The sequence below is a fragment of the Apteryx rowi genome, unplaced genomic scaffold (assembly GCF_003343035.1).
Source record: "Apteryx rowi isolate R43461 unplaced genomic scaffold, aptRow1 scaffold_271, whole genome shotgun sequence".
Classification (NCBI taxonomy): Eukaryota; Metazoa; Chordata; class Aves; order Apterygiformes; family Apterygidae; genus Apteryx; species Apteryx rowi.
Genome location: NW_020449097.1, coordinates 1,117,773 through 1,138,513, shown reverse-complemented (window position 1 = coordinate 1,138,513; position 20,741 = coordinate 1,117,773). Strand labels below are relative to the sequence as shown.

At 42.0% G+C, this 20,741-nt stretch overlaps 1 protein-coding gene and 1 long non-coding RNA gene across 2 annotated transcripts in view; one reads left to right on the top strand and one right to left on the bottom strand.

The window, feature by feature from the left end:
- Positions 1-19,774, bottom strand: part of GYPC (glycophorin C (Gerbich blood group)) — a 37,626-nt gene extending 17,852 nt beyond the window's left edge. The window contains exon 1 of the mRNA XM_026068492.1: positions 19,597-19,774. Coding sequence (XP_025924277.1) covers positions 19,597-19,630 — 34 coding nt within the window. The 5' untranslated portion in view covers positions 19,631-19,774. The remainder of the gene's footprint in view (positions 1-19,596) is intronic.
- Positions 13,764-20,407, top strand: LOC112967379. The gene is made up of 3 exons (XR_003253953.1): positions 13,764-14,003; positions 18,466-18,710; positions 19,670-20,407. It is a non-coding gene; the product is annotated as an uncharacterized LOC112967379 (long non-coding RNA).
- Positions 20,408-20,741: the final 334 nt, after the last annotated feature.

Genomic DNA, 20,741 nt, shown 5'->3' with positions numbered 1-20,741 from the left:
AGTCAAATCAGGATCAAAACAGCCATTTGCTTATCCATGGAGATCAAAGCAATCCACTGAATGGAAGAGTCACTGACTTAATTGATTAACCATTGCAAATGTTGCAAATGATCATAGGTAATCAAAGTAGCTGACTACAGAAATAGAAAAAGCCCATCTGATAATCTGTAACAGTACTTAACTTGTAAAATTCTTGAGAAACAATCCATGAAAAAGCACACCTCAGTGACCTAAACTTCTCATGTTAGAAACAGAAGCATAAAAATTTGAGCCAGAACCTTTCAGTGGAAAGTCAGAGGCCAAGAGGTCTTAGACGACATGTGGTGTATTGATAACTCCTTCCCAAACCCTGTCTAAATTGTTATATGCTCTAGCGAGATCATTTAACTGTTTAACTGCTTGTAATTATTCAACATGTTCTTTCAATTTGTACATAACAGTCTAAAAGCCTGAGTCCCAAATCTCAGTCTTTTAGACCACGCTAGCAGAAGATAAGATGATCTCTGCATTTCTTAATGTTGCTGTGCTTGATTTTATAACGTTAACAACTTCTTAACATTCAGGTTTCAGTTTTTGTTTGAAATACACCCTTTTCTGGATGTGGCATGATTCAAGACAAATACTGGTTAAAATTAGTCCCTCTGACTAAGACAGATTGAATTGTTTGTTAATTTCTCAGATACTCCCATCAAATATATTTGACAGCATTTTTAGGCTGATTTTCTACAGGAAGTTTAGGTGTCCCTGCTGTGTGCCTGACTGTCTATCCTTCTAACCTTTATAAGTTTTCACTCTATTATTCAGCTCCAACTGTGTTTAAAGGCAGAACAGGCAAAGATAAGCACTTCGCCTCAATTTTCATGAAAACTGTAGGCTGAAGAGAAAAGGGAGACCAGATTATTTCAGCAGTGAAGAAAAGGCAGCAAGAACTCAGCAATTATATGTTGTGTTGAGCAGCAGCCAGATCTCCAGTCATCATGTGCTTTCCGGTCATCATGCACATAGATCCAGAGGAGCTGCAGCAACTCACTGTTTCTTGCCCAGTAGTGAAGGTGCTGTGGGAGGGAGCCGGTGTTTGGTGGTAGCAGGATTTAGAGACATAAGTCCAAAAGAGTGTTTCAATGGTTCTGTTGCTTGCAGACAATTTGTTTTAATGAACATTGCCATGCAAGGAAAGAAACATGGCAGGTTTTTTTATTAAAGCTGATAAATATCTGTTTATAGTTCTGAGATGAAAAGGCTTGACCTTGTGCTTTAATTATAGGTGATGTAACCTAGAAATCCCCTGGAACCTAGTGAAAGCATGCAGTTACGTATAAGGATATTTTCCTGACAATTTGAAGAATTTAGTGCCAGCTTGCTCTCTTTAGAAAAGTATAACAACTTTTCTAACATAGGCAGGTTTCTTCCTTTTTCTCTCTTCCCCAACAGTGACATTTTTTAGCAAAGCAGTCCTACAGGTGATAACTCTTGGAAATAAGAGCTTTCTCTTCTCCGTCCCCTTCCTTATTTGATATGAATTGTATCCAACTACATCCAGCTCATATATCGGTTCTTGCCTAAGGCCCTGTCTACTAAGCGTTGCAAGTGGAAATGTCAGGATGTTTAGCATATGCTCTTTAGGGACACGGAGTTCTTTCCCAGAGCAGTGATGAGGTTAATATTATTAATGGAGATATCTATAGTGGAAGCAATCTTCCAAATGTTTTAAATATTGAGCATATTAAGCAAAGAAAATAAGACATATTGAAACACCTTAGAAACTTGCAAGACAAATAATACCTTAGAGTAACAACCCTTCTCATTTTCCAAGGCTTCTGCAATAAATATGTGATTTCTTTTACATATCTTCTCCATTTAAAAATACAAAACAAAGCTTGCTTTATTATCTGAAAAGCATTCGCACATCAGTCCAAGCTGTCTGAATTGAGTTGAGCAATTTTAGCAAAACTTCTTTACCATCTATCATTCATCTGAACAATTCTAGTCAGATTGTGCAATAATTGTTAAAGAAAAAAAAGTCTTGCTTGTCTCTTATTTTTGGACAGTTATCTGGCATTATTTGACAAATAGCATATTGAACACATTAACAAAGCTGAACATAAAAATCCTGCATTGATGCCATATACTGAATGTTTTTTAGTGAGGTACTTTTATTGTTATGAGATTCATTAATAAGTCATTAGTAATGTTACTCTCTCATAATGAAAAGTGAACAGTACCATGTTGCTGGGGAGCTAACAACCATCTTGGTGAGATGTCTGACCACTAGAAGGGAGCCTAAGCGATCTACGCTGCCTCTGCAGATGCTGCAGAGAGGATACCCCTACTTGAAAGGAGATCCATTCAGCTCCACGAAGGTGTGATGAATCTTCGGGGAGGGAGTGGGAATTTCTTTTCCCGTCAACCAGATAGCAAATCTGGACTAGTTTAGATTAAAGGCCTAGGTTTCAGGAGTCTATAATTAAGGAAAATGAACACCGACCATAACTGTTGGCATTATGCAACCATCCTCTTTCAAAGATTGTGCTGAGGGCTTGGCCTTTCTGAAAGGTAGTCAGAGCCTTTTCACAGAGATCAATGTGCACTGATCAGTAGGGTTAGATCTCTCCAGCAGGTGCCAAAACTGTGTTTTACTTCTCTGCATTTGGCCTATGAAGTTACAGTCATGTTCATGGAAGAAACCTTATCTTGCCAAAATTAGATGCTAGTATATTCCTAACTAGAAAAGAACTCCCCTTAGTTTAGTCTCTTAATAATGAGTCCTTTTTGTGCTACTGCTCACATGCATATTTGCAGGTCTTGTACACTGGAGCGAATCAGTGGATACATATGCACTGACGTTGAAGAACAATGAACTAACTGTTTAAGGCTAGTATCCTTAAGGATTTGCGTCCTTTGTCATTTAGCAATCCCAATCTACCCATGCAACAATAACCCCAGCTTGGATCAACAGTCCGTGATACCTCAGCTTTACATGATGCTCCAAGCACTGTGGCTACTCTAGCGCTTGGCACGTGTGCAATGCTGCTGCCAGACAGGAGAGGCTCCATGTGCCCTTCCTTGAATGGCTCTCTGTATCCAGATATTGACTTTCATACAACTTGCAGGACCACAATCACCTCTGAGGCTTCTGCTTCTCTTTCAAATTTGGTGGACATTGGTCAGTGGATCCAAAAATTATTGATGGGAATTGACAGATGGATGAACAGATGATGAAGCAGGCACATAGACACAAGGAATACGTAAGCTTCATTTCATTAGAAAACTGGTCTGAAAACAGAAGGAGCAGTGGGTGGAAGAACTTAGATAATATTCATATTTTGGTCACCAATTAAAAATGCCAGTTTTTGGGACCATTTCAAAACATGTAGACCATGTTTTTAGTGTTTTGAACAGCAAAACAAAGGCCAAAAGGACATTGTTGAGATTTTTTTTGCTCCTTTTTGGTCAAAATGCTGCATTTTAATAGTTTGGACTATATTTTAAACCTTTAAAGCCAGATTCAGCTTGGACAGCCCTGGCAATTTCAATGGAGGATTAATTTGCGTCATTAAGCAAAGAAATATGGTCTAATACTTTTCAATAGCAACAAACGCTTGCTCAGGCACTTCTCTGATCCGCATATTTTTGGCTTACTGTATTTAAAGCCTTTAGGCTGCTTCTTTCCTAAATGCACAAAACATGCATGCAGGAAGGATGAGAGTGAATTGTTGTGATTTGACCTGGCTGCCACATTACAGCTGAAAAGGGAAGTCTTGTTCCTAGCCCTTTTCCACTCAAGCTGATCCAGCAGAAAACCAGCCCACCAAAAAAAAAAGTGTGGGGGGGTATTTATTTATTGGCAGACTGATCCAAGTCACCATATGGTTTCACTGTCAGTCTATCTGTTAACAGGGAGGGGGCTGGCAAGGTGCAGACAGAGATGGTAAAAAGCAGGAATGCTCTTTTGGGGGGGGATGAATTACATTATAAATCTGCACCTGGAATAAACAGGTCTACACAAAGAGAAACAGAAGGGGGAACACAGCTGGATAATTTCTCACTAGGTCTCTCTGAACAGAAAGGAAAACTTTAGCTTTTCATATCCAAGTGACTCCTTTGAAATACAGAGGCTCCAGAAGGCCAGGGCAAAAGTTGAGAGCGTGGTATTCTCTGCATAAGCATATACATTGTAATGCACTAAGAAGTAAGGCCTCTCTCTCAGCTGTCTAAATAGGGACCCTAGGGCAGAGCTGTTACTCTGTGCCTCCCTCCCTGCCTGGAGGAATGTTGCTCTTCCACAGCTGAATCAGCCGTAATCATGCTTCGCAGCTGAATAGCTGCAATAATCATTGCTGTCCCATTTATACTAATATCAAAGCAGAACACCATTCCAACAGACAAAGTGAAATACCAAGTGGTATACATGCAAGGTGGGATTTGCAAAAGCACTCTTTGTTAGGCTGCCTCTCTTCCCTTTGAAGTCGGTGGCAAATCTCCCATGGATTCCAAGTGCACAGTTGGGCCAGTGGTGAAAGCTTTTAAATTCCCGCTTTTACAAATATTAGAAACAGGACAGAACCAAGGATTCATTGTCAAGATCATCAGATACAGCCTCTGTCTGCCCTCTCTTACTGCTTCTCAGATTAATGCACCAGTTGATGCTGCCTATCAGGACTGCAAAAATCTGCCTTCTCAAACAATCATGAGAGAGCTTACATATTTCTCAAAGCTCTTTCATAACATTCCCAAACTATTTACCATTGCCTGCAGAGAAGTCTGGTTTGGAACAGTATCACGAGGTCAAGTTATCCCACTGAAACACCTATTAGTAAAAAGAGAACAAAAAAAAAAAAAAAAAAGAGCAAACCAATAGCACCAGCACAGCCCTGGAAAATATGAAGTCATAAGCAGAGTTCAGCCAGAGCAGACTCCCGTTAAACCTTGTTTAAGAGCCAAGTTCCACCCTGAGATATGTGTGAACCGCAGTTTATTTCAGAGGGAGCTGTGCTGTACTTCATGTTAGGGCAAGGTTCGGACACAAGTATGCATCTGTTACAAGTCAGAGACGAGTAAAGCCCACATCCCTATTACATTTTTTGGTTCCCTCTGCGTAGAAAGAACAGAAACCTGAAGGAAGTGGATAAAACAGCCGATACTTTCACAGGGCTTCTCTGTCAACTTTAATTCCCTCCTCCATCAGACCTGAATGCCTGTGTTTCTAAATCCACTAAACTACTTTCATGATATTCAGTAGACTTTCCCTGTCCCCCAGCACCACCCCATGAGAGTTAAGCACACAGACAGAAGCTAATAAGGCTTGTCTTTCTAATTGCTTTGCTCTTGGGAGTCCCTTTATGAGAGAGTTAGCAAGAACTGGGGATATGTGCATGCTTTGTAAAGCAAGGGACATATGCAGTAGCCTGGCATTACTGCCCTGAAGCCTTCCACCAAACATTTTTTTGTGACAGCTAGGAGCTCCACTGAATGACAAGGGAGGAAGGAGTGGCAGAGACTTTCCCCATTCTTCTCACCCTCTTGCATTCCCAGACAGGGGCTAGGCATGACGGCAACCTTTGTGCTGTGCTGAACTGCATGGATTGCTTCAGGCAACAGCCTTTTGCGTTGCTGGGGCTGGCTACTGCTGCACAGCTGGCTGTTACAGAGGAGGGGTGGATAAAGTAATGGCCACATTTCTGTATGGCTCCTGGAGGCACTGTGGTTACCTGAGGGAACAAGGCAGAGGGGATGCCTTGCTCCCTGACACAAGCTCCTTGTCACAGGCTGTGCCTTCAGCAATGCTCCGCTCCCAAGGCTGAATTCCTTCAATTTTAAGTTAAAAGAGCTCATTCAAGAGGAGGGCAGAGGGGGAGGTAAGGCTCAGTCCTGCCAAATATTGAGTCTGGATGTGAGCAGAAGCTTAAGTTATATCATATAAGGAATTCTGGTAAATGCAAAGGCCTTTATATCTGAAGGACCCCCTTAGGCACTAACTACTGCTAAAATACTAACTCTGGCTCAAGTAATTCCTGTGCCTCAGATCCCCAGATGCTTGCCCTGTGCTTCTCCTTTCCCTTAGGCATCTGCTTCTGGCTCTAATGTGGAAGATGGACTTATAGCTCCATGCTTATGTTCTAACACCACTTTCATGGGTAGAGCTGAACAGGTATTTAAGTCCTGGTCAGGTAAGAATGACCAGGACCATCAGGATCAAACCTGTCTTGGAAAGCACTTTTCACAGATATTGTAGTAGACCTGAAGAAATGGCAGTGTCCCTGAGAAAGAGAGTAACTTTTCCTCAATGCTGGTGTGACCTAACAGCCAGCTGACGAGGGCCAAGGGAAATACAGGTGCAGGTTTGGTAATGGCAGAAAATGGCTTGATGGGCAATGGCAGTGAAACAAAGGAGCTGGACAGGAGAAATAGGTGTCAAATCACATTACATAGAAGACAGATTGGAAACAACACAGAAAGGATGGGGAATGTGAAAGAGGAGGAATTCTTTTCCCCGATTTCCTGAGGTCTGTAGCAAGGCAGAGTAGAGGCTGAGGGACCTATTTTTTCTCCCCTTGTTGCCTTAAGATAGTGGGTGATTCCATCCCTCACAGGCAGCAGGCCCCAAAGGGAGTTGATCCAGCAAGACCTTTGAGGGCTGCATGATGTTGTATCAAGGATGAAGTCATTGGCTCCTTTGAAAGGCATCTCCACAGCCCAGACAGATCAAGGCCACCCTACTTACAGAAAGAGGACGTGGATAAGCTGCCCTCCCTGTCTTTCACTGTGGATGCTTTGGAGAGCTGTATTCATCCTGATTCCTTTGAGATATTCTGCTTGGCACTGGGAAGAGACCTCAGACACAGCCAAGCAGAGCACCTGGGCAAGGGGCTGGGGGGAGAGGGGGGCCTGGACATGATAGAGAGATGGGAACATCCAGTCAGGGATGAGAGGATATGCAGGCAGACTTCCCTCTCATCCCTGATCTGCAAAGGCACCCTGGCATGTATAATCATCTGTGATTGCGGAGCTGTTATGTACCACGGCAACTATTGCAGCCCTGAGGCCTCCTACATCTCTTGTTAGAAGAACTGATCAAAAGCCTTTCCTTCAAGAGCAGCAGGATGCATGCTGTAGGTGCCCAGAGAGACGATGCATCCTCAGCCACAGCTGGAGTGCCGTGGTTCTGTGCCTGCCATGGGACTAATTTTGCATCCCTCTCTGTATCTCTCCCCAAAAGGATTGTGCTAGTCTTTAGTACGAGTTACAGTCTTTATTCTATGATCACCTGATCATTTTTATGAAAGAAATTCCTTGTTGTTGCAGGACATGGGGGCATTACTGACAGTCTTGATCTCTCTTGCTTTCTTCCAGTGGCACACAATTGCTTCTGCTGCTTTTGTTTGCTTGTGCTAAAAGTGTTGGAGGTAGAGAAGGCAAAGAGAGAAGGGAGGCCAGTGTATTGTGGATAACAGCACTTTTTTCTAGCAAATGGACACTTGCTTGCAGCTTGTGAAGACAAAACCTGAGCTAGGTCCTTTGGCTACTGTTAATGATGCACCCACGACAACGTAGTTTCATCTCCTGATCACACAGCAGACATCTTCAAAGCAGACAAATGGGATAAGAAAAGATGTCACAGCAGTGGGGTCTCAGCCTCTGCTGAATATGGGAATTTCTCCTTTCCCATTTCATTGCTACAAGTTTTTATTCCTTAGGTCTCATGGCCTTGAAGGGCATCCCTGAATATGACTGCCTCCCCTTTATGCTTTGGTGTTCCAGTTTCCAAAAATTGTATTTGATGAGGAAAATATGCCCCTCTCCTCTGTAATGAATAACAGACGTGATTTTAATTACAGGACATGTACTCCTCCCTGCCATTTATTGCTGCAATTTCACATCTGACAAAAATAGGTACCCAGTCCTTCAAAAGGCAGCAGCTTGCACTTCCCCCGTGTGCCTTTACAGTTGGTCACCTCCAGCAGCTGCTGGCCTCTGCAAGGACCCAGGGCTCAGCTGCACCACATTTGAAAAGAAGGGAGATCTACTCAGTGATTCAGTAGTACACAGATCACTTAAAAATGGCACAGTGAAAGCAGGAATGTGGAGTTCATGCTCCCATCTGCTTTGCTACCAGACTCTGGAGAAAACAGGACACAGGATACACTTCCTGCCTAGGGAGCACTCTTAACAGGACAGAAGGCATGACCTTTTCCTTAACGGAAATGCAAGTCATGAAGAAGAGTAGGGGGAAAACATCCACTGCCTTAGGCTGCATTTTATCTTAAAAGCAGTGCCATGCAGTGGTACTTCCTCTTGCTTTCTCACCCAGTGTTTAAAGCTGTTGTTTACTTTTTTAGGAAAGACACTTTTAAAACAAGCAGCTTCATCTATTTCTACCACACTATTCTTGCTCCAGTCAGTCATGAACCTTCTGACACAAGTCAGATGTTATTGAAATGAAAGGTTTCATTCATCCCAAGTGAAGGCAATCAGCAGAGGTAACCCAAGAGGAGAAGGGCTTGGCTCATGCTGTTTCCAGCTCACAAACAGTTATGTCCTCAAGATGCAGAGATTAAGCATCTCACAAAGAGCGTAGGAGGAGGAAGAAGAGTCTTTGTCTGAGATTCACAGATTTTAATGGATTCCAGAAGGGGAAATCTTTTACCAAAGAGTGATAGCAAAGTTCAGGAGAAATGCAAAAGCATTTATCTCCATAGTCGCATTCCTGCCTGCCAAAGGCGGGAGGGGTGATTTACTCCCCCTTGGTACAAGGAGTCCCTTATGGATCATTAATCCACAGGGAGAATAAGCTCAGGAGCCACAGACATCTTTTCTTAATGTGCAAGCACCTTGAATATGCTGGAAGTATTCTTCTTCGGGAGCATACAGAATCAGTTTATCTTTGTTTGCTCCCCTCCTCCTCCCCTTCCCCCCCGCCTTCAATGCTGGCTCCCACAAGAGCTCTAGTTACCACTGATAAATCATTTTGCCTTCATTAAAATCTGTGCTGGTAGAAGATGAGCCTGCCTCAAGATAAATCAAGGCATTCGAAGTAGACTAATATTAAAAAGTGAAGATCTGCAATCAGCAAATTCTGATCCAAAGTCCAATGAAATCAATACGAGTAATCTCAGATTCCAGGGTATAATTATCTCAGTGCCATTGGTTTCGGCAATGCAATGATAACTTGTGAGTAAGGTTGTGAGAATCTCTGCACAAACCTGAAGGAGACAGAAACAGACAAATATTTATTTACATGCCAGGCCCTCAGGTGATGAAACTGTATGTTTTCAGCAAGACCTGATCAGAGAACATGTACCAAAAGTTATGGTAGGAAACAGGGCACATGTGATGGACACCTCTTGTTATCATCCTCTGATTTCTTGACAGGTAAGAAAAAGAAAAATGGGTCATCCAGTTTTTTATACATGCACTGGTCAAAATGGAACTTCTGAAATATCACTAAGAACTCATACAAGAAAAGGAAACAAAAAAGGCTTAGTATTTTGCTGTTCTACCTTACTTCCTATTTCTTGTCTCCTTTGGACTTTCCGAAACCACCTGAAAATAGTTCTACAATGCATCAGTTGCTAAGAGGAACCTTAAGGTCTGGTTATCTCCATTCACAGTATGCAGACATTTACAAAACGCCACTAGTCTGTAATGGACGGCATTTCATCCTCCACTTTGGCAAAATTTACCTGCAAAAAACGTAAGGCAGCAGAGAGCTTTGTTGCTGTATTCAAATCTCCCAAGAACCCCTCACTCTATGCCCAGGTTTACTAGGTTCCACATAAGTCTGGTAAAGCCACATCCTCATTGCTGAAAATGACTTACAAGATAGGAAATGCGGTTTAGAAAAAAATCTGAAGCTGAGTGGAGTGGTTTCCTTGGGTTTTATGTTCCCTTATGTGAGCGTGTGCATGTGTGCACAGCATCCCTTATTCTGGCTCTTTGTCACACATTGTGCCACAGAGTTAGGTTTTGGCAAGTTGAAAATTGTGAAGATTAGAACAATCATGTTTACATGTATTATCACCTGCTACTTCATTTCTTTCATGGTGCTTAAATGTTCAGACCAGTGATTTTGAAACATGCTACCTTTAATGCACTTAAAAACTCTGCTGGATATCCAGTTTGCTTTGATCTCCACAGTCTAGAGACTATCTCAGAGAATACAAATGAGTATGTTTAGGGGAAAAACATTTTCAAGGAGAAAACCCTAAAATGCTTCCAGCTCAACATGCTTTGCCAGATGATGTCATACTGAAGGTTGTTTTTACATTTTATCTTTATACTTCAGGAGGCCTCAATCTCTGTCTAGAATGAGCAACCTGATGAGGTGACTTGTGAAGATGAAAGTGGTCAGTGCTACCTGTAATGAGCACTGAACTGGCAAGTAATTTGTTGGTGATTTTTGTTTAGAGAGGAGATAGAAGGCGAGATTTCTGTCCTGAGAAATTTACAGAATAATCTCAGCAAAACAAAAAAGGTACATTTCTACAAGGGAGAAGATGATTGGATTTTGTTGAGAGGGAATGGGAAGGATGTCAGTGGAAGAATGGTGAGAGCTTGTTATTAATGAGAAGGAAGGAGACATTCAGTGGAAAGCTCGAAACACAGAAAGACAGAGCGAGCCCAGGCTATGAGCAAACCAGCTCCCTTCTGGGCAAGCCTGTCTGTCTCATCTCTCACCACAGGAAGTCACCATAGATCACTGGCTTTGTGGTTATGACTTGGGGTGGGAGGTGGGGAGACTTTTATCTCAAGGTGTGTGTATATCACTGGAAAGCTCACTTTCTTAAAGGGTGAAATAACTTCAAATTCTCCCATTCACTCCACTGTTCTTCATTACTGGGGCAGGGATAGGACGAGTAACGGGAGAAAGTGACTCAGTGCTCAGAGCATAGTGAGTGATTATGAAAAGGAACGTGAAAAACATGACTCCCTTTTTTCCCAAAGCAAAGGGAAAGTTGGAAAGGAAGTATGGCTCTGAATGAAAGATTTTTTTTTCCTCGGTCTGCTCTGCTCAACTCTTTATGCAGGTTTTCCTGTAAAGTTCCTGTGCATCCTCCTTGTTACCACCAAGGGCTGAATTACTACTAGGAACTGTAGATCAGGCTTGGTTTGTTCTTTAAAATAAAAAAAAATCCTGCTGAGTTCACTGAAGGGAAAATTAGCTTTGTGTGCAACAGAGACTCCAAAAAAGCAAACTCTGATGACGTTATCATGGAAATTCAAGGGAGATGGACAATAATAAACTCTCCCAATCATGGGATCCAGAATGTAAAAAAAGTGTCCCAGGTTGTAAATAAAAATTCCTGTGTGATGACAGGAAAGATCTGGAGAGGGGGAGGTGCTGTTTCATAGCAATCTGCAAAGATGAGAGAGCAAAGAGAAACCAATGGAGAACAGAACAGGGATGGAGACAGAAGAGGGGGCAACCTCCAGAGGAAACAAGGCTCCAGCTAGAGGCTGACAAGGGAAGATTTATGTCTTCCTTGCCTGTGGTTACAGCTTCTCTTCCTTCCCCCTGCCAGGACCTGTGGAACATCCTTGAAAGAAGGGAGGAAATGGCATTTAATAACTGGGACCAGCCCATCTTTCCTTTGCTGAGATACAAGCACTTACCTGCAGCCTGAGAAAGGGACTGGCACTAAGGAATAGGAGCTGCAGAGGATATCTGCGAGCTGAGCTGACCAGACAACCTTAGAGGGCAGGTGTGCAAAGGAAATAATGATCAGAGACTGGTCCACCCTGTGACAGAATCTTTGCATCAGGGATACATCAAGAAATTCATGCTCAATGGCACTTGAATGAGCTATCTTATAGTCAGAACAAAATCTCTGCTAGCTAGTGAGCTCTGGTTTGTAAAGTGCTTCCTTAATGCCTCAGGAAGTAACAGAAACCCCTGAAAACATTTAGATTTCATTAGAAATTGCTAAATTTCTGAGCCTAATAGATGCTAAGAAAAGCTTGAAAAATGGAATTCAGTGATATACACATACAGACCCCAGAAGACAGAAATAAAATATAAAAATCATTTCAAAGCTACTCAGTATTTTCAAAAACTTACACATGATGCCTGAATTCTTGGATGACATAACTTTTATGTTAACTCTTCACAATTCACTAGAAATACTTTTTTTCTACTTATTCACACACATGCCTCTTTAATCACCTGTTACAAAGCGATTTGTGGGCTGTTTGCTTTAACTGAGGAGTATTTGCTTTAGCTGAAGTTGGTCACCAGGATCTGCTTTTTCATCCCATTTTAAATGACTGAAATTTTTGAAATATCCAATTAGCAGATGAGGAATCTCTCATTTTCATGTAAATAAGGATGCTTGTTTATAGAAAACAAACTTATCTGTGTTGGGTACAGAGAATAAATCTCGCTTACATAGAAGGATCCTGTAGTAACAATTCTGTGAAAGCTGTTCCAATATAAATTCATTTTTCCAATATCTCTTTGAGGTGGACACAGAACTACAGAATAAAGCTAAACTGATTCTTCAGTGAGTATTCCACTTCCAAAGTAGGGTAGTTATTTTGTAAAGAAGCTCCTTTTATTTTGGCATGAGCATGTTAAAATTATCAGTTTTTCTAGAAAACTGTCCAGGAAGGGGTATTCTGAAGAGATACACCTGTCAAATTCTCCCAGCACAGCGAGGCTCCTGAAGGAACGCACTCCTCACTGAAACACCGGGCTGCCTGAAGTTTAAACCTGCACCATTCACACCCCCAAGAACTGTACAGCCTTGGCCTTTTCTAAACCATGGTTCTGCCCTTTTAAATTGCTTGGTCCATATGGAACCTGTATTTCCTCTTCATTTCTTAAATCATTTTCATTGCTTTTCTCTGAATCTTTGCCTACTGGGACATGGGCCCTATAATAGTGGCCAAGATGGATTTAGGCACTATTGTGATGGTTAAATTAAAAACAGGGAGTGATTCAGTGTCTATACCATCTAGAGCTGCCAGGCCCTGGCCTTATCTAGTCAATGGACAGACACCTGAATTTGGTGTCTGCAAGAGATACTTTGAAGATAGGCCCTCTAGCTGAGGTTTTACTGTATCGTATAAAAAGGATATTTTGTAATATTTTCCAGCTCCTTATATATAGCCCAAGCTATCTTCTTGCTTTCTTTCTTGTTACTGAGTTTATGCCTCTGCTAAGCCTTCAAAAACTTGGTCATTTTGTGCTATTTTTGAAGGCATCTATAATATAAAAGGGGAAAGATGAGTTTATGGGTATTGGTCTCTGAATAGAGATGCAGTCAGGGTAATAACATTCTCCACCAACAGAAGTCTGAGTAGTGAAGAAGTATATACATAGGGAAAAGGGGTGTATGTGTGCATATATACCTGTGTGTATATATGTATGTATGTATGTATCTATCTATCTATACACACTATATATAATATGCATTTATATATATATAAGTAATCAAATGTATTTGGTAGGTTTGCTGTTACAAAAACTCCCTCTGTTTCCAAATCTAAACACCCACACTTATGTATAGACTTTGTGTCTGATTCTGCACTGCTTGTCACACATGCTCTTCATAATGTGAACCGCTTCATAAAACAAGACATTTTAAACATGCAGTCCCCAGTAAAACAGTCATTTATCACTCATGATGACATGGAGCTGTCTCAGGGTGTGTTCAAAAGCCCCCCTGCAACTTACTGATAAAAAGCTTAACTCCATTTCAGGGCTTATCTGAAGAAGAAAGGTACGCCCTGATGAAATAACTGAGTTTTTTTTTTTTTTTTCCTAACATAAAAAAAGAGAGGGAGAGAGAAGGGAAAAATCACTTTAAAACTTAAATGCAGCAGAACAAGTTTAACCCATTGAGATTTTAAGTGAAGTTTTCTGCTTCATCAGGAAGAACCCTGTGGTGAAACATATGTCAGAAGAGAAGAAGGTATGAGAAGCTGGCCTCCTCTGCAGATGAGAAGATTAATTAAGAGGAAAATCACTTAGCCAGATGTCTCATTGGTGAAACTACACGTGCAAGGTACATCTGCAGTAAGAGAGCAGCCTAGTATAGATAGTGTGCTTGATTTCCATGCCAACATGGGAGAGAGAAATCTGAAGTGAATTAGATCATGCTGACTCTTGGAGAAACTGAGGAGTAGGGATCTTATTTCAGCTACAAATTATGAGCTGCATGGCTGTTGTTATTATGTTGCAGTATCGTTACTGGATGTAGTTGAGTTATGGGTTAGAAATAAATTATCCAGAAAATACAGTTCTTTTTTCTTTTCTTATTCATAAATTGTTGGCAAACCAAACCTGATTTCTCCAAGTGCCACTTTTATTCACTTGCCAAGTAGTTTTTCAGAACACTTAGCAGTTGGTGTTTTTTTCATGAGCTCATTACTGGGGATAATACTGTCAAATTCATTTGACTTAGGAACTTAAGTCTTTCAAAAGCGAGTAGAACACAGTCAGTTTGCTGTCCAAATACCTGCCCAACTAAGGTGCTTATGTATTCTTATTGCTGCAGCATCTGGGCATCTCGCAATTTTTCATGTACTTCCTATCACAACTCAGATATGAAGCAAAAAATTTAAATCAAGATCCTACTAGTGCCAAACACCATACTTAAAAGTTTGCTGATCTTTCCATGAGAAGCAAGTAAGCCAGTTGCTCAATGACTTCTCAGTTATTTTTTTACAAAGCATACCTTAAAAAAATTAAACAGTGGGAGGCAAAGAGCCGTTGTCTCACTGGATCTACTGGAATCGATACTAATTCTTACCTCCTGGCTGCTATAAGCAACTTCCTATAGCCAAAAGCTGCCTCTCCAGCTGGGGCTCTGGAAATCAGTCATTTCTCTCCTACCTGTAATCTGTCCTATGAGTCTATTGGCCTTTTGAAGAAAGGATATCTGTACAGCACCTAGCACAATCAGATCACTACATTGGCTTGAATTTCTCTATGCTCTAGGAATACTAATCCCTCACTAACAATAGAGGCAGGCACTCCACAGAGCAGACACACAAACAGACTTTCATTAGAGAATGCAGTCCCAAAAGCCTGTTTTTCAAAAGGCTTTGCTGATTGGACTCAGTCATTTGAACAGTGATGGATACACAGTATATTCCACAAGAGCCTAGAAAGAAAGGTGCACCAGCATCAGCAAGGAGATGCAGGCACTGAACAATTCAGTAATACTAGTAGGCTTAAGCATGTAACCAGCTATAACATCTACTTTGTAAATTGTTTGCTTTTTTTGTGAGAAGCAGTCCCTGGAAATGCTGAGAACTATGTATTTTAAAAAAGCAGACTCCTATTTGGACAGACACTCTGCCCTCTCCCCCCAGCTTAGCAGTTTGCCAAAATTTCTGCTGCTAATTACTGAAATTTCAGGTGTATTCTTAGCCTTTCAATTTGCAAACTTTCACATCCACATCTCAGGCAATGAGGGTGTCTGGGCCCTGGGGTAAAAAGCTGATTTTTCCAATTCATATGCACAGTGGTGAGAGACATATATACAAGCAGAGGTATTCAATTTACATAAATGCTTGTGAGACATATTTAGAGCTTTCTGTGCTAAAAATGAGAGGTTATTAAAATCCACAGAATTCCTCACTTATAAATGCTCACAGTTTTGACAGTGAAAACCAACATTTCCATAATCAGTAGCCCCCATTTTTGTTTATTAGTTACTGTCACAGACAAGCACTTCCATTAATTAAAGGCAGTAAAATCAAATTTCTTTCCAAGGGAGCGAATAACATGGTTAAAAGTCTGTGGGGATCATTTGTGGCTTTTCACAGGCTCTGAGTGAATGGTAGTGATATTGCTCCAGGAACATGCAAAGCACATGCGATGTATCTTGTCATGAATTAAAGACAGGGTTAAGCCTGCACTCAGAACCAGACTCGTGCCATTCACAGCTATAAGTCATTTTGCCCTTATAGAGGGCCACCTTTGCCAAGCTCTCAACCTCTCTGGAAGGGACAGCACACACCTACTTGGCTCTTTTCAACAGAAGTCCTAGCTGTCATTCGTGCAGGCTGGAGAAGCTGGGCAGCGGTGACATCAAGACCTGCTGCCCTGGGGCACAGGCAGCGCGGGGGCTCTGCTCCCCCTCAGCAGCACAGTGCAGGGGCTTTGCTTCTGGGCTGCTGCTGCTGAGCTACAGCCAGCAATGCAGAGGGAAACCATGCAGGTCACAAGGCTTCCTTTGCTCCACTGTACTCCTGTCCCTCCTCTTCTCTTTGCAGCTGAGACATGGCCTGAGATTCATTCTGGCCTCCTGTCTTCTTTTTGGTCCAATTCCTTTATGCAGCACAAGACTACACTGCTTCCCTGCCAGCCCAGAAGGAAGACTGTATCTGTCACTAGGTGATGTGGAATAGCAGCCTCTAGAAACTGCTCTCCTCACCCCAAAATTCCTTTGACAGCTGGCTCATGGAGCATAAGAAGCCCCAAATAAAATGGTCCCAGCATGCCTCATAAAGATTAATTCCTGTAGGGTGCAGAGCACCTTCTCCAAAGGGATGAACACCTTTGACCCCCAAAGATGGCTTTGCATAGCTCAGTGCATCCCCAGACTGAATCTTTGCTCCAGTCACGTTTAGCAAGGTGCGTTATTCACCTCAGCTGAGCTGTCCCATTGCCTTGGAACTGGATTCTGAAATGACTCAGAAACCAAGACCACTGCAGTCAAAAAGTAAGAGGGCAAAAACTGCTGTCCAGATAGAGTCTGCAGTCTGCTCAGATTTTTTAATAATACAGGCAACTACTGCCTGTGCATCCTGGCAAATAGGAGTGGAATAACACCAGCAGGAGATGCATTTAAAAGTAGCACTCCGGGAAGTTCCCATTCCTGCAATGAAGATAGGTCCCTTTTGTATCATCATCATAATAATAATACAAAGTGAAAGTGGAGGGTTATTCACAATATTGTATTGAATCCCAGCCAATGAAACTGAAGCTGAAATTCCATTTTTGGCTTTGGTAGCAGACTTCTTACTTAGGTATTCCACTTTATTCCAGCCACATACAAACATCCAGTAACAATGAATGACGGAATAAACATACCGCACATGGCCTGACACAGGCAGGCTGAATTACTGACTAGCCTTCCTCTATATCGAGTATATTGAGAGCCCATTGACTGAGACAGGATATCTGAGCTGGACATGAAAACTGCCTGAGGTTAGATGGTGCAGCACCCCCACAGAGGCAGAACACATTTGAGGGTTCACAGATGTGAACACTTCAAATCTGAAACGGCAGTCTTTCTACTCTGCTCTCACCTGGATTGTATCATACGGTATTTATAGAATGAATAAAAATCCCTTATCAGCTGTGAGTGAATACAAGAAGATAAGCAAAGAACATGAGCAATTAGGTAACTTAACACTGTTCTGTTTACATCAGTAGGCAGCTGCTCTGTGGTCTCACCTGCAGGTACTCAGCAAAGAATTAATATGGACAATATAGTCAAAGGCTTTGCTGACACTTCATGTATTTTCACACCCATTTCAAAGATTTGCACTATGGTTATGAACAAATTTGTCTTCCCAAATACTCTCCTTCTCTGCCAAACATCTGCTGTCCATGCTGTGCAGTGCCTGTCAATACACTGATCTTTTAATATCTTCTAACTCACCAAAACTGCTGGAATTTTACAACAAAAATGAGACTTTTCCCCAAACCCTACCCCCCAAAACCTTAACCCTTACAAAAACAATGCATCAAACTTGCATTATGTAGGCATACAGTGTTATCAAACTTGCCTTTAATTTAGTTTTGTTCTTGATCTGTAAATTTGATCTGTGTGATTTAAAAAACAAAGAGATGCAGACTGAAACAAGATACAGGAACATCCTGTCTGAAACAGTAAGGGAAATTATGAGAGCAAGCAGAGAATGGATAGTGACTTTACTTCAATCAGAATTCTAGCTAGATTGCAAACCACTTATTTTTACTGGCAATCATATGATCTTGAAATGGTTCAAGCTCAAAATTCCTACCCAGATTTTGGAAATTATAAGAAAGCTTGACTCATCAGCTGTTTTGCACTCCGAACAAAGACAAAAACTACAGTGATAGTCTCCCATGAGAAGTAACACTTCACCTAGATACACCTTAGGGCCTTCTTTAGGGTTCTCTGACAACCTGAGTCTATCTGAGAGGTGTAATATACTCAGGACTATTGAGCCAGGCCTGAGCTCTTCAGCTGGCCAAACCTGTCACTAAAGGATACAAGCCCAGGTCTGGGCCCTTGCTAATATGGCCCAATGAGCAAAATGTACCCCGATGAGCCACTACCACCCTCCTGCACATGGATTTTCAGAGGACCAATGGCAGTAATTTACACATCTAAACCCAAACTCTCAGAATCCTGAACTACCCTGGATGTTTCTTTTCTGCTAATAATAGAAAACAAGCTTTAATCTGTTAAACTGCTGAATAAAACAAAGCAAAGTAAGAGATAACACTAGCATCTAATCTTTCAGGTTTGTTTGAACTTGCAAAAAAGACCAAAGGGAAAATAGAAATTGCTGGCTAGGATTGCAGAGATCCTGTTCGCTGTACCATTTCTGCTGGATCAGCCTGCCTCATTCAAAGCTTGGAAAACAGCGTCAGTGTCAACATCCATACACACCAAATATTCTTACAGCAATCATTGGATCAAACTCTGAACCGCAGGCAGCTCCCAGCAATCCTCTCTGTACTTTGTGCCTTCATTACTGATACCATGGTATGATAAACAATTCTGCTATTGGCAGTTTGTTTACTAAAACTACTGTCTTTGAATTAAAACAGGAAAGATTATATACCCAAGTCATAAAATAGATACAGAGCCACATCCTGCTATTGCAGCACTGAAAACCCAGAGTTTTTCCACTGACTTTTCTCAGTTTATCAAATCAGAGTCCATTCCCTCCCCCCACCCCCCTTCTTTTTATGACTATACCAAAATAAATGGTACTGTGGCACAGCTAAGTGTCTGTGATCACTTGAACTGTTCAGGCCAAATTCTCTCTTCCCAAATTTATTGAAATATGCAGAGTTACGCCAACAGAGGACTTGCCCTCCTGTACCCTCTCTTGCTGAGAAACTAATTTGCTTGTCCTTAAGCCCACGTTTCTAAATTTTCAGGAGCAGAAAGGCATTGTGACTTTAAATATAGACTGTCAGTTTGTGGCTTGTGTCTCATATTACACACGGACAGCTCGAGACTCTAAACACAAGCTGGGCAGCACCATTAATAACTTAGAAAAGAGGCAGTAAGCTTTCGAAACGCTCTATATTTTCATTCCTGAAGGCGGAGGGGAGGGAAAAACATTTAAACGAAACTTTTTCTAAGCCAGGATTTAGACGGAAATGTTACCAACTTTGCTCTGTTCTAGAGTTTGCACAGTCTGTTTCAGTTCTGCACACACGCACGCACACACACAAGAATAAAAGAGGAAAGCAGTTTCATCACAACGTTTTTTCTTTGGGACAGGTCTCAGTCCGTTTTTTCTTTCTCTCTTTTTTTCCCCCACTGCACATGAAATGCATTTGACAATCTTTTGCTTAAGCGACAGACTCGTAAATCTACTCTTACTGCAAGGGGGGGGGGGAAGGGGAAGGGTACTCACGTGGTAGAGATGTCGTATTGTTTTGGTAACTCATAATTTACGCCTTTGAAAAATGCCTTATTTGTGTTGACAGTCTCTCTTCCGTGCTCAGAACCGACGGCGGGATTGAACAGAACAGCTGGAAGAGCCCGGGAAAATGCTGCTCTTGTTCAGACTCTCCTTGCCGGGCTCCTGACCCTTTACAACTGGAAAAGGAAACAGCACATGTGTCATTCTCTTTTGCCTGTGCAGCTCACATGAGCGGGGAGGGGCACCCATTTGCAGATAGCACTAACTGTATTCAAGTTTTGCGAGTTGGATGTTTTCCACCCCTTTGCTTTTACTAGCCAGCAACCAGTGGAAAGAAAAAACTCTTTTCACTCTTAGCCAAATCCAGATGCACCTTTTAGATTCGCCGCCCAAGCCAGGACTCAGGACTGTTGATATTACTTCTTTTCAGTGCAAAACTCAATGCTGAGTAAGTCCCTTCCAAAAATGCCTGGCATCAGCACAGAATGGATGAGCTGAAAAGCAGCACTTTCAATTTTCATTGACCAGAAGCATCTGCACGGTCAGTCTAACCGGTTCTGTCCTTTAATGGGTGTAAATTGAGAATGACACTGGGTCAGAGCAGTTTTGCCAGCGTATAGCACGAATCTGAACTGCGTTTAGAGAAGGAGGCACTTGTGGCTAAGGCACTGGCTGATGTGCAGGTAACTCCAGTCCTGGCTCCCACACAGGCTTCCTGTGGTATCTTGGGCAAGGCATTTAATCTTTTTCTACCTCAGCTTGCCATCTGTGGAATAAAGATGATACAACTGCTTTCCTCCTAGCCTTGGTATTTTTATTTTTATTTTTAATCCGCAAGCAGGCGTTGTTTATAGGTAGGATATATTTATCTGGAGCTTGGCATGGGATAATTTATTCATATTCTTGGGCAAGCTTTCCAGCGTGGACCGGGCTCCCGGTTTCGTCTGCGTTGCTATCTGTGGGCTGCCAGCACGCTATGCTGCCGTGAGCAGCGCGTAGCTGGAAACGTGCCCACGCAGTCCGGCTGCGGCTGACACGCGTTAGGACTTGCAGGTCCTACCGAAATACAAGTAGTTTATAACAAGCGGATCTCGGGGACTACGAAGAGTGACCGAGGTTTTCGTTTTCCTGGTCTG